The sequence below is a fragment of the Aplidium turbinatum genome, chromosome 6 (assembly GCF_918807975.1).
Source record: "Aplidium turbinatum chromosome 6, kaAplTurb1.1, whole genome shotgun sequence".
Classification (NCBI taxonomy): domain Eukaryota; kingdom Metazoa; phylum Chordata; class Ascidiacea; order Aplousobranchia; family Polyclinidae; genus Aplidium; species Aplidium turbinatum.
In genome coordinates, this window is record NC_137477.1 from 22,691,166 (window position 1) to 22,705,812 (window position 14,647).

The window sequence follows — 14,647 nt, forward strand, 5'->3', positions numbered from 1 at the left end:
TTCGTTTGTCATTTAAAAAGTAAACAAATTACTTGGCATCAGATCAATCCAATTACAGACAAACCAAGACCTAGAGCCAATGGTTCTATCCATGACTAGCCCCAGTAAATATAGACTATTATTCAAACATAACTTTATCATTATTAGTTCAAACAGCAGAAGACGCCATCAATTTTAGGTCAAATTAAGTTAATATCCCGTACAGATGCCATTAAGAAAGAAGATATCAGTTTTGCCTACTCAAGTTATGGATACATGCAGAAAAAAATCATATGAGAAGTAGATATGCATATTTTCCTGTGTCAAACTTTTTGAATCTGGGCCAGGAATAGAATATTTCTTGGGTCCTGCTTTCTCATGGTCTCTCTGTAAACCAACACATTCAAAACTATACAAAAAAATCCTATTTTTGAAATTATGAATTGGCCTACCGGGAATTCTTTTATCTAAAAATGATTGGCATAAATAATTTGTTATGAAACTTAATGTTGTTTTGATTCAATTCATTCTTTCAGCGCAAAATTTTGATAGTTTGGTTATTTTTCAAACAAACGGAGTTTCTTGCAAATAAAAAATACAACCCTTATTTTACAGCAAGGACAAATCATGAAAGATTTACAAAACAAAACACTTACCAATCTTGTAGATACGAAACACGTTACAGATAATGCCACTCCAATCTGAAGACAGGTAGCTGTAATAAATATCACCGGAACAATTACTAGCACCACGTGTAGAGCAGAAGATAATCCTGACTGGAAAAAATAGGAAATAGGTTTAGTTGCAGCAACTTGATAAAAGAGTCCCAGTAGTCTCTAAGGCAAGCACAAAGCAAATTAAGTAACTAACCACAATACTTTGCAAAGTTTACCACAAAATTTTATCGAGCATGCCAGAGGTGTAGATTTAGAACGAAAAACAGGACAATGAAGAGCTGTGACTTTTTGTGGATTATTCAAAGGCATTCAATTCAGTTTTATGAAAACCTATGATCCACATTAGTAGAGCTAAGTGTTCCTCAACACTTAATATGCTTGCTCAAAAAGCTGTTCGATAAGAAAACTGGAATGGTGCTAGTAGGTGACCAAAGAACGGAACACTTTCAAATCCAAAAGAACGTCAATGCTGCTTGATATCCCAGTTTCTGTTCAATGTGATGGTAAATTGATACTGAGTAAGGTGCATCTCAGTCTGAGGAGAGAAGTGTAAAAAGCCACTTGAAAAGAACTATTTAGAAGATGACTTACCGGTCGCAGCAAACACCAAAGAAAAGATCAGCCTGTAAAGACAAGTCAGCCTGTAATTGAGTCTCAATTAACAGCGACAAGACAGTCATAATGGCATTATACTGTAGACATGTAAAGACAAGTAGACATGTAAATCATGTCCAACCAATGGTCTAGACAGAGATCAAAAAGGTGGAGAAGTTCAAGTAGGCCTACTTGGGATTTTACTGTACATTGTTGGAAACAGCTATCTCATGTTGTGTCTTTGTTTGTGTATTTACCGCCGCCACCTAGTGTGCTGATTCTGTATTTGGCAACTCTTGTTTCTCGTGCAAGTTCTTTGCCATGAGGGTTCGTTGTCTTTTCGATCGTCGGTGTTAGACGTGTGGTCTGGTCAATATTTTTTCGTAAATTGTTTGGTGCAGAGTGACTTAAAGTATGTCCCTGATCTGAATGGAACGGTTGTAGCTACTCGGCTGGTACAGTGTTAGGAAGCGGAATCGGTAGTAGGCTACTAACTGCTGTGCTCCTGTAGATTCTCTGAAAGTCAGGTGGGTTTTCCTAGCACCGAACAATCAGTGTGACTCACTACACTAAGAAGATATCCCGTAGGTATGGAATATTTCTTACATAAATTACCTTGTAGGCTTTTTGGTATTACAACCTCATGTTACAACTGGTCACAGCGGTAAACCATAATCTCTTCGTGGGAAAATTGTAACGTAAGATTCCCGAATCCGTTCGTCTGCATGTAATGACCGAAAAAGAAACACTCCTTCGAAACGTCTATTCAAATTTGTATTTCTGTAAAATTAGCCATCTGGCTGTCGAAATTGGATGTAACGCCGTACACCACTAAAACTTGTCACTACAGAACAGATTACGTAGATAAAAGACGGAAAATTTGTCCAGCTAGTAAGCACCAAGCAAACAGTTAAATATGCGACTGACTTCCAACAAACAATTTTAAGAATAACCAGAATGATTTGCAATTTTGGCTCATATTTAGGAAAAATTCCATGACGTAAGATGCCAGCTAGGTTAAGTAGACCATAACGGTTTTTATATGACGTTTGATTTGGTGAAAATTGTCGGGAACAACAACCATGTTACAAAACGTCACATGTTACAGCCTCATATGGATAGTTGGTTACAGCACACCGGATATCAACACAAGATTGGGACAAGCACGGATAATCACAGCTAACTTTTCCAATGTTTAGAAGTTAAAAGAGATTAATACCATCAAGCTCAAAGTGCAGTTAGGAAAATGTGCTGCGCTTTACGGAAGCTAAATGTGGCCATTGGAAAAGAAGGAAGATATGTTGGTATGGCCACCATCAAGGGGGGAGAAGATTATAGAAGAGGAAGATCTTGAAGACGGACAGGGTCGATTGGCAATGTTCTCGATTACAGCGGTGGACTCGGCCGGGCGAAGAAGCTGCTTTGAAGAGATGCCTGCGAGCCTCCTTAGGGCTAATGGCCTGCTGAACTGAACTCTGTTAGCAAAACCTGCACGAGTTTTTCTCAGCTGTTCATATTTGGCTTGTACGTTTGTACCTTCTCTGATAACATCCAGCTATTTTGTTTTAATCAAAAGGGCTATGTTCAAGTTTTGTTACAGTTCTTTACCCTGAATAGTCAAAATTTTCATGAAAAATTATCCTCAGAACAGCATATGGACCAGCAGACGGGCAGTTTAATGTAATCTACAATGTCTCATGCAAAAGCATTAGCAAACTTTGAGACAAACAATTAAACAACATGTGGTTGGGTTTGGTATTGCCACTGCTTCACTTGTGCTAGTTACAAACATATAACAAATAGCTTTAGCACCCAAACACCTTAAACCTCAAAAAATTTCCCTGTTCATGGCTGTGACGGTGTATAGTCTATCGCAAATTGCAGCTGGTACTTTTTTGCTCCTAAAAAAATACTTATTCTAATAAAAAAAGATACATTTTTTGTTCACAAAATAAATTTACTTGTATAGTTAGCACTTGAATCCAAATCATGGCGATTGAAAATGCAATTCCAAGTACTGATACTACAATAGAAAACACCATCTGAAAAAACAAAACACCTTAGAAAGGCCTTATGTATGCTTAAATGCAATAACCTTTAGAGCTTCGAGGAAAAATCATGGCCAACCAATAATTGTAGGTTTTCTGATTTTTATTGTTTTTTCTTGAGAACCATATTTTATTAAATTTTACTTGCATCCACAGTAACACAAACATTGCAGGTTATACCCTATTATGGTCGATGCCGTCCAAAAGCTTAATCGAAACTTTTCTAATTGCCATTTAAACTATGAACATTGGTTGTGCTGGTAAATTTACAGTAGGCTTGCTTCATGCATTGAAAGGTTGCATTAATTTTAAAATTACAATAGGTACCTACTTTACCTAGTTGTTCGCAAAATGATGGTTAATGATCGTAAAAATTAAAGTTTACTTTTGCTTATACATATATATAAAGCAACTCACCAAGCATAACAAAAGCTTCGTTTTTGCAACAAGACTGCAAATTCCAGACAAGATAAACTGTAAGAAGGAAAAAATATTTACAAAGTCACCAAAGTAAGCAGGCTAGTCTTGCAACTTATAGGTGCTTTCATTGTGTTCAAGCTTAATGTAAGTTGTAAAGATAGGAGTTACTCTTACTGGATGGAAGAGCAAGAGGTCCGATTACTGCGTCCACATTTTACCGAAGTGTAGTAGGCTAGTAGTTAAATGAGCATTTGTTAACTAATCAGCCTACTGTATTTTTTTTAAAGTTTTTGATAGAAACTTGACCAAATTCCTACCCCTTAAAAGGGCAAAAAAATGTTTTCTTTAGGTTTTAAGGGGGCACATGACCAAGTGCTCCCTAGCTCCGCTACTGTCTCTTACCACTAAGAAGTGCTGTGCTATAGTTGAAACATTTGGTTATACGTTCAAAGCACATACCGCTGCACCACACCAAAGTCCTGCTCCAATCGTTGTGTAATGATTCTCGCTCCCGTCGGTCGGTGTCTTGTTCATTGCTAAGATAACACTTTCAAAAACTATTGATATAATTCCCGTGATAATTTGGACAGCCTGAAAATGCATAAAAACGTAAACAGTTAAACAAAAATAAAGAAGAGCAACCATCTAATTATGATCTGGTGAGATTCGTACCAGATCTGGCAAAGATCTGGACCAGATAAAGTAGTTGTCTGAGCAGGGACATAACCAACAGTAAGTCAACCACCTCTTGCTCAGTATAACAGATTTTAAAACTGAATTGGTGTTGCCTAAAAGCGAATCTAGGCGTATTTGGTAGCATATAGAGTAGAGGTAATATTTTGATGCAAATGGTCAAAGTGCGTTTTCATCAAAATGTAATATTTATAATAATAATTTTTATATAGCGCTGTATCCATCGCAGAATGCGTTGCTCCACAGCGCTTTACAAAGCAGACATTGTCAATGCAGCCGTATAGAGGCGCAACTGAGTACATTATTGCCCGAATCCACTTCATTGCTCAGTGCCAAGCAGAAATTAGATCCAGTACCATTTTTTACCGCTTCAGAGGCGGGCGCACTAACCACTAATCCACCGAGCTGGTTTATTTAGTTATGTTTTTAAGGAACGCCAATTCAGGTAAGAAAGGAAAAAATAAGAACCATTTTTTCAAATGATGGCACGTTTTCATGACACCAATTTTAATGATTGCAGTTAAACATGAAACGTAGTAGACTGTTGGTGAAAACTACAAGTCTAGACTTACCCCGAATCGAATAATGCTGCTTTTTTGCAGCTGGGTTAGTGATAGCGTTCTTGTGAGCATTTTTTCAACTCTAACTTTTGTCCGAATAGGAATATTTACACCATCCAGCATAACTTCTTCCAAAGTTTCAATAACAACTCCAAGGGCTGATTTCAGCAACTGTGCATAAAGTAGGCTTAGTCTGAAGTTTTTTGCATATGCCTTTTATACTGAAGAAATAAAAAAAAAATGATAATGAGCTATGTAGGCCTAGGAAGTGAACTTGTGTTCCTCAAATTTAGTAAAGTATTGAAATGATTCCAGTAGCGTTGACAAACGGTCCGAGGGTTACTTTTAAATTCAAGATCAAAACAATTTTTAAGGCCTGGAATTTTTCCAGCGGCGGAACTTCAAAAATCACAGGGCGTTTTTCTATATAATAAAATTTTACTTTATTTAATCCATTTTTTTAAATACAGAAGCGTAAATCGAAGCGTTTTTATGAAGTAACTTTTAAAGGTGTAGTTTCGCTGCGCTGTGTTGCACTGGCAGCGACAGTGGAACGTCAAAAACTTGACTTCACATTGCACTTTTAAAAGCTTCTGAAAAGTTGCATGTTAGGCTTTTTAATTCTAAAACGAATATTATTTCTATCAAACAAAAAAAAATTAAATCAAGACAAAGAAATGTAAGTCTATACGATGGCGACCTTCATACACAGGCTATGACAAAGTGCAGCATAAATTTTGACTGAAGGCCGATCTGTTAGTCTGTTAATTGTAATTTCAACATTAGCCCTGACTTTAGTATACAACAGTACATTCCAAGACCTCTAAAAATAAATTTTGAAATTTCTGTCCAAAACGGAGTAAATACGGAATAGATAATGGCACTTGTGCTGGAAACCCAAAAAATGTCTGCCAACGCTGGTAAATGGAAAGCACTAATCAACAATCCGCTGCCGCAAAAGGATGGTGTTGAACATGCATATCCTTATACACAAAGTGACATGGTTTAACTTTTAGATTTACTTCTTCAAGATGAAAATCTTTAATTTAACCCTTAAGATTTAACTCTTTTTATATCAACTTTTATTAGTTATACGAAAGCAAATCTTTGTGCGACACCCTTTGAAATTACGCCACCATGGCGACGGGACGGACAGTTTGAGAATGACTTTGGCCTAATACACAATAAAGCGTAACAAATTATATTTTTAAACATAGGAATTTTTCAATCATGCTGAAAGTTCAGAAACTTTTACGGACCCCCTGAAAACGCTTTGCCGACCTTTGGGGGTCCGCGGATTCCGGTTGAGAACCGCTGGTCTAAACAATTTCTTTTGATTAATTTTTGTGCCAAACGCAGATGAAATTTTTGCTTTTAAAGATTAATTAAAAGAACGACGACTCGATTTTTTTTAATCCTGGCCTACTTTATTTAACTTATTTCAATTAGTTTCCGTTACAAATCCCATTACATTTTACGATTTTCACGATTTTCGGAATGCATTTCATTTTTACGATTTTCGGAATGCTTTCTTTGCACTGCAAAGTCTGGCCACTTCTGACCTATCGGTGCGTATCAAGAACGGTATTTTGATATAAACGTGATATGCACATTTTAAAATCTTTAACCAAAGAAAACTGTTTCCATAACATGATATCAACTGACACTTAGCCTACTTTTGTAAATTTTCTTGCAAATCTTGCAAAGGGATGACCTCAACAAATTCGTGTGCAAAACAAAACCTCATGCAATACGCAAACGCACTTCCCAGCCAAATTTACTACATGATCGCTTCAAAGAAGACTCTTGCGTTTCTCCAACTTGACTGCTGTTGTTTTTAGTTTGCTCATCATTCATGAATGCAATGATGACGAAAGATATCCTGGATGCAAATCAAGTTTGATTTTAAACAGAATTGCCTCTGTAAGCAAAATTCTTGTCTTGCTCAGCTGGCTTTTGCAATGTTACAGGAAATTCGAAAGTAGCTATACATTTTATATTTGGCATATACAGTATGTGGCGTATCACGCATGTTATGAGCCATTGTGAGCAATTTCACAGCCTTTGGTCCATTTAATGGTTGACCAGTGAGACCTTGTCTTTACAGGTTGTCCTAGGGTTAACTAAAATATAATGAATAGTTATTTGGCCTACGACTATCAAAAAGTTGAATACTCAGAACAATGAACAATATAAACCAATATCCAGCAAATCATCACTTATAAAAACATTTTAGCAGTAATGTTGCTGTCTGCGATTTTAGATGGTGTAGCCTAAAAGTACTTCAAAATCTTGACTTGCTTGTTAAGGTGGAGGTTCTTAAATAGCAGATAGTTTTGGAATTGCAGGGGCATCACAAGCTTATATTTATCTTCAATCAATACCTCCAGATTAGAAAAAACAAAAAAAATATTTAAATTTAATGTATCAAAACCCTCACTTTTCAAAATGTTTCCTGTCTAACTTTTGTGAAATTTTGTCAAAAATCACCAATTTAAAAAAGTGCATCACCTATCATTGATTTAGCAAAGTGTAAATACATTATAGGTTACATTCGGCTGTTTCCCATTGTTATATGTAGATATTAAATTAATGTAGGCCATGGCTGTGTAGGCCAATGTCTTTGGTCTCAATATAAGAAATCACACGTCCCAAGACAGGAGGAAAAACGACGGGAAAAAATCATCAAAATCTTTGTCGCGGTCAACAGCAGAGCTTATGAGCAACCGCCTGCCAATCACTCTTTGGTTATTTTAATCCAAGTAACCTTACAAATAACATGAGGTTGGATTACAAATCTTTGGATCAAAATATTACCAAATATATGTTTTAAAGTGCGGTACCGCATCATTTTGAGTTTACCTAATAGATGCTGTCTTGAGCTCATGCAAATTAAAAGGCAGCCGCTAATCCTGATCAGTATGATTGGGAGTAGTAGGCTATTAGCATTTTACCGAAAACATGCTATCAGCGAAAATGAGTCAAATTGTTTTTCCAACTATCGCTTGCGCTCTTTCCAGCGCGCGTCTAAGCTGAATGGCCTGTCGCTTTGTAGTCACTTGAAATATGAATGAAATATGCTTATTGAGAAAAGAGAACAATTTTTTTTCAAGAAATATTTACGCAGGAAGCGAAAGTTAGCAAAACTGAGATGCGTGAAATGAGGTTTCCATTGTTTTTATGACTGGACATCGTCAATTACTAGTTTATATAAATTTGATGCAACGTTTGGTTTGTACGTGATTGTACAATGTAGGCCTATATGGAAAAAATTAAATGCTTTCGTGCAGTTATCAGCACCACTGATTTCCTTCTTTGATTTCCATTACGCTAAGGAAATACGTAACACTTCATTTTTAAGAAAAACAATCCATAAAAACATAGCCAATACTGTATGCACACACGTTATAAGTTTGCGCTAGTTACTAAAACAATTCATAATCATTTGTCTTTGATGTGTAGCCTACCACTTTAGAAAAGAGAAAATTAAGAACAAAAGTATTGTCATCTCTTAATTTTGTCATCACTTATTCGGACAAACTCCATGTCGTTGCATACAACCAACTGCCGAGTTTTGTCGGGAAGAAGCCATTTTGCATCTTTCTTGTGGTGCCATAAATTCCAATCATTTTCTTCACTTACTCCAAGTTCTATGAGTTTGCAAGCAACCAAACTTGGTAATTAAAATCGAGACATCTATTTGCACAGGCCGCACAAGTCGTGATGATAACTGCTGAAGACCAATCAATTTGTGCGGTTAACCAGACTAACCACCAATGGAGCATGGAGTGAATGAAAAACGCTATAAGACTTCAAAATTTCATCTCTGACACTGGCTTCCATCCAACCGGCATACCTTTTCCAAAAAAACCTGAGTGCCGCTCAACTGCTTGCGCAGCAGCGTCGGATTATTCCGCTAGCTAGGAATGGCAGAAGTGGGAATGGTATCATGCGCGATTTGTGAGTTCTACAAGGAAGAACATAACGCAGACCAGACCATCCACTGCGCCATCTATTGCGCGTCGAACTGTATGCATGATCTGTGTGACCAGGTTGCCTAATCAATACAATGGCTGCTTGACACCAGCCCTAACATCAAGCCAGTGTCACTACAACTGTTCAAAAGCGTAAAAGGCAGACTCTTCAGTCCATTGGACTAGCGAATAAAAACGATTCAAGCAAAGAAAACAAAAACTAAAGTAAGTCGAAGTATTCAATGAAGTTGTTAGTATGGGTTTAACTCACAATTTCTTCACCATTTTTATCCATGTACCTGGTGCAATATCACTAAACTCTTCGGTGTTAAGAGAGTGAAATCTCGGTGACCGGGCCTCTGTGAATCTCGGTGACCGGCCTGCGTCAGTGATTCAAAACCTCTACAAGTAAACTGCCAGAATTAAGCTCTGTAAGAAGCTTTCCCAGTCCGAGGATAAAGATTCAATCAATCAGTGTCTGTTTTGTTTTTATGTCTGATGTTTCATCGTACCATGGACCACCTTAAGTGTGATGCAAAATGCAATTAATTAAATTGTTGTCTTAAATGGTATAAAAAAATGTCTTTTATTGAATGTCAAGCTCTAGCCAAAGCCGAGCTCGTATGATTAGTCTACCGTATTGTCTAACCCCAGTTAATTTCGTGCAGTTGAAACGAAACGTGCAGTCAAAACTTTATGTTGCAGATCAATGCTTTCCAACTTTCCTTTTTAAACTTACAATCTTTTTTCTGCTGATAAATTTCGATTGCATCGTTTTAATAAATAAATTAAAGAAGCCTGCTATGACCCCTGAATTTCATTTCAGAGTTCGGCCGTTTACAGATGTGCTAATTTTTTATTATCCACCCAGAAACGAAACATTTATTAAATTTATCGAACTCATCTCATCATTACTTCCTTCCTGGGATGGAGACAACGGCAATTTAAATCGCCCAAACTACACCACCAACATTACCACACTCACATCCAACCTAAACACAATATGCGAGTCAACAAAAACTACATATCACTTTTACCTTGACAAAGTCAAATTAATTCCTACAAAGCAACATAACAGATGGCAGCACATTGCTGGAATGATTTGGAACCTGACGCGGTGGGAAAACATTTACAAATCAGTTCACTACAGCACGCTAGAGAGCAAACTACGAGCATTCCAAATAAAGTTGAACCTCAGAGCAATTGTTACCAATGACGCGTTGTTTGCGTTTGGTCTGAAGGAGAGCAACTTCTGTACATTTTCCAAAATTGCTACGGAGAATACCTTTTATTTGTTTTGCGAATGTCATGTTGTAAAGAATTATGCACCAGTTTCTCCAGGGAAGCAACTATCAAAGTTGCTTTCCCAGGTTCAGAAATGTCAAAAAACGCCTTCGTTTTATCCAATCCTCACTCGTTTTGCAAAACGTCACCAGCTGCTTAGCCAATCAGATGTGTTATGGTTATGGTATGGTAGAGTTGCTTACCCAGTGATATCAATGCGTACATTCGCTAGAGCGGCTAGACTAACTCGTCAGAATGGTCTCTCGTCACGGTACACAGCACGGCATCATAATGCCAAAAAGCTTGTTGCTGTTTTTTGATGTCTCCTCGCCATGTACTTTAGCCTACTAGCTTTCATAGTCATGCCTTTGCCCTTTTTACAGCGTTGATATAACGTTACTTTGCCAATGAACGTTCAGGTGCGGATGCAATATTTAGTTCGTTAAGCTTCTATACGCAGAAGGCAAACTTATCCAGCTTTTTGTACAAATTGCTTGCGATTGTAATGTTTAGGCCTAAGTGTTAGTTTTTGTAGTGTAGGCCTAACTGAATATCTGATAATGAACATTCATGACGAATTAAACATTTAGACAACTATTATTCCATGTCTAACACAGGATTTTGGTCCTGCAACGTTAAAATTAAGATTGTTCATGACTTCTAAACATTAAATGGATGTATAATCACGACATAGGCGAAGCACAATTTGACAGATTTTTATTTTTGATTTGTTTTGGATATGCTCTCAGAGCGCACCAAATTGGAAGTGTTTTTCAAAAATTTCTGGGGGAGGCCCCCCAGACCCCCCGCTGGAAGTGTTGCCGAAGGCAACACGCCTTCGGGCTTTGCCCGACGGTTAAGCCCTTCGTGCCTACTACCTTGCTGCAGCATATTTCCAAGTTGCTTTCCCAACGGTTTAAGCCACCGAACGTCATTGCTGTAGCCTACAAACAGTGACAAAACACATCACAACCGTTCTTTTCAGTTTTCCATGTAGATTTCTTTAACAATGTTTAATATCCAGTTTAAAATATAACTCTTAGATGAAAGCTGTTGGTCTATGTCGAATAAAGCGCTGAAATTAGTGAAACAAAACTATGCCGTTAATCGTTATTTGATAGCTGAGCTCATGTCAAATTATTTCAAAAACAGAGTAGCAGCTCAACGGAAGCCAGAGCTGAACCAAAAATGCGGAATCAATTATTTGGTCCAACTACAGTCCTAAATATTTTGAACTAAAGAAAATGTTTGTGATAAGATGGAATGTTTTTATCAAGAGTTTTTTTTAACTTACATGAATTTTTCTTCTTGATCACGCTAGTGACAAATATACAAAGTCACCCTTCCTTCTTGGGAGCTCTTCTGTTTCATATTTACAAATATGAAAATCTTTTCACAAACAAACGAAAATCGAATCTGTTTCTTCATGAGCAAAGGCTGTGAAATTAAATACTTATCAGCAACCGTAGAAAATTGAAAAACCTGACTATTCATTCATTTCGTTTCACACTTTTCAAAATAAGCAAACCCTGCAGTGAAGTTCATTTTATCTTGTGTAAAAAGTGATAAAATTTGTAACAACCTTTCATGAGGTGAAAATGTGATCGTCTCCTTGATGAGTTTAATTCTATTATGATCTTAAGTGTGACGATTATGGTAAGCAAAAGTGAAATCTTAGTCAGTGCATCCAGGGCTACCATCGCTGAGACATGAAAAAAAGAACTACTGATAAATATTATCACTGACATTAAGCAATTTACGTGGGGTTGTTTAACGTTAGCGTGGGGCCTATAAGTTGCTAATTTTTGCAGCTACGACTATGAAAATACACCCAGAGTATGTCACGATCACGACCGAAAATCATCTTTAGTGTCTTTAACAGAACTTACGAAATCAAACTGGCTGATGTTGTGCTTTATTACCATAATTCATTTGTTTGCAATATGTTTGACCATAAGTGATAATAATTATTATAAAACACAAAGATTTGATTTAGTGCTATCAGTTTGTTTTTGTTTCTATAATAAAACAGCTCAACAGCAAATTTTAAACGGAGATCTGATTAGGTGATTTCTGAAGGGATTTTGACCTTGTTTCCGCAAATATATATATTTTTTCTCCAGCACACCAGGTTTTTGAGAAATTGGAATTTTTGTTGTTTAAAGTTGACCTATAGCGACACGGTCTTACCTAGTAGAAAGAAAAAGTTAATAAAGTTTGTAAAGGTCATATTTGCAATTTTGTCGGCCAAGGATTTTTTCAATAGTAAAAAAAAACTTGTAAAAATACAAACTTGGTTTAATATCTCAATACTGTGTCTAAAGAGTTAATATTTGCGAAATTCTCACAGCATTTCAAAAAAACAATTACACTCTTTTTTCTCCCAGATGCTTTCGAATTTGAAAACAAAAACATACAAACAACGCACAGGTGCATCATGATTTCGATCTGTTTTCTTACTTGACACATGTAGATAGTAAAATCTTTTGACCTGTGAGATTTGATTAGATGATAAAGCTTTTATGACAAGCTTGCAATCCAAAGAAAAGAAGAACCAAAGCAAAAAAACTGTTACAAGTATGTGCTGATGTTCACACTTTATAACTGTTATGACGAGATTATGTAATTTCACAGACTTAATTTTGAAGAATGACAACTTGTTATTGGCTGGGACACACATCAGCACAAGTTCAACACGTTTTCAGAGAATGTGACAAAAATTTTCATCTTTTGCCAAATATTTGATTTTAAAACAAATTTAGAATTTCTAACTGAAACATTGCAATCTAGATTGAAGATTATAGGTTGGTCAAGTTAGATTGAGTAACTACAACCCTTGAATTAAATGTGAAATTTACTTGTCAGTGATATCACTGTTTGCAAAACCATCATCTTCTACCAAAACAGAAGTAGAAAATGATGTTGTTTTTTGGCAAGCAGCACTGGTTTTAGCACACACTAGCACAGCAAGCACGTTGTCTTTAGACTTCGAGGAGTTGCTAATTTCTTGGGTTGTAACCAACATGGGCGTAAATGCTAAGGAGAGATTAGTCTCAATAAGCATAGACTTTCTTTTTCAAAAAAAATGTCCTTCAACGGTGAACTTTTGGCTAGACGTCTTCACTCATCTTCTCCATCTGTTACTTGTTGCCATAGTTACTACATAATCAAGTAAAAACATGTCTTTCTTTATCATAAAGGCAAAGAAAATTAAGCCAGAGACTTATCGTAGTTCATTGTTCTCATTGTCTCAATGCAGGTGTGTTGATGAAGTGGCAATTTTATCTCTCTGACAATATTGGCCACAAAATAGAAAACTGGTTGCGAATAATTTATGGAATTGATGATCACTGGGAAGATATTAGCTCAATAATCAACATCGATCATCGGGAAGGTGACGCGCTTTCAAACGTCATCAACACTTAGTTTCCAGTAACAAAATTTCTTTTTTGTTTAATATTTAAAAATTCTGAAAACACTGCTAATTTGCAAAAAACAAGACTACCCTTTATCAAACTCATTTTTACTGCTTTGTCTTACAAAACGAAATTATTTCTTTAACCAGTGCTACGTACTTTTATTGTCGTCCGCGTATCTGGTTCAGTACAGGCGAAGGCCTTTTCAACGTTTGTAACATAAATTTAAATAACAATTTTAAAACTTGTAATAGTAATAACAATCCTTGTATTTTTTAACATCACGCATAATGTTCAAAATGTGCACAGAGTAACCTACTTAGTTTGGTTTGGCTTGAGAGGTATTGAAATAGTTTTGGTCGTATATTATCGTATTTGGTTGTATTTGGCAATTAGAAATTTGAAGAAATCCTATTAATTTTCTTCAGCGCTTTATGGGCGCTTTCAAACAAAAATATTCCGTTAGCTTGAATAGCTCATAGACATAAAATTCTTGAAACTATTCCTAATAATTCTTGCAAGGTTCAGTATGCTTATTTATTCTTGCAAGCAAAACGAGATTTACAGCAAAGTTTTACGTAAGTTTAATTTTAGAAAACAAAAAGTTCTCACGCCTCTTTGAAATACAACTCCGCAGACAAGATTTTTTCAACAAATCATATGTAAACAATTTAAAACAGTCGATTTTTGTTGTGTAGTTACTTAGATATCATTGAACAAAATGTTACACAATAGCTGTATTAAAGGCGCTACTTTTCATGTGCTAAGGTGCCAAAGAACATAAGTTTTCACACATACAAACAAAAGAATTGTGCGGGAATTACATTCCACAATATTTCTTCACAAAGCCTCCAGAAAAATCCCAGCAGATCGTTTTACAAGCTGTGCTTTTAAACAGTTGTAATTCAGTTGCCTTATAAAAGTATCTGTAACCCATCTGGTGTAAGACTAATGAACTATTGTCACCGGTGAGTACCATAAAATATTCCATGAAATTACAGC

General features: G+C 36.3%; 1 protein-coding gene across 1 annotated transcript; it reads right to left on the reverse strand.

Moving 5' to 3' along the window:
• Nucleotides 1–240: 240 nt before the first annotated feature.
• Nucleotides 241–7,540, reverse strand: LOC145772514 (uncharacterized). Its single transcript, XM_082584385.1, has 8 exons — nt 7,524–7,540; nt 6,736–6,853; nt 4,984–5,142; nt 4,178–4,309; nt 3,716–3,772; nt 3,212–3,292; nt 636–755; nt 241–366 (listed from the first exon to the last, which is right to left on the reverse strand). Exons 1-8 carry the CDS (start codon nt 7,538–7,540, stop codon nt 241–243), a joined length of 810 nt encoding a protein of 269 aa, XP_082440511.1.
• Between the last annotated feature and the right edge of the window lie 7,107 nt (nt 7,541–14,647).

What these genes read in the sequence shown, in the direction of transcription:
- LOC145772514 (XM_082584385.1), bottom strand. An exon ending in GACTTTGGTGTGGTGCAGCG is followed by an intron (nt 3,773 to 4,177) that starts GTATGTGCTTTG and finishes TCCTTCTTACAG; the next exon opens with TTTATCTTGTCTGGAATTTG. An exon ending in GTTTCGTATCTACAAGATTG is followed by an intron (nt 367 to 635) that starts GTAAGTGTTTTG and finishes GTTGGTTTACAG; the next exon opens with AGAGACCATGAGAAAGCAGG.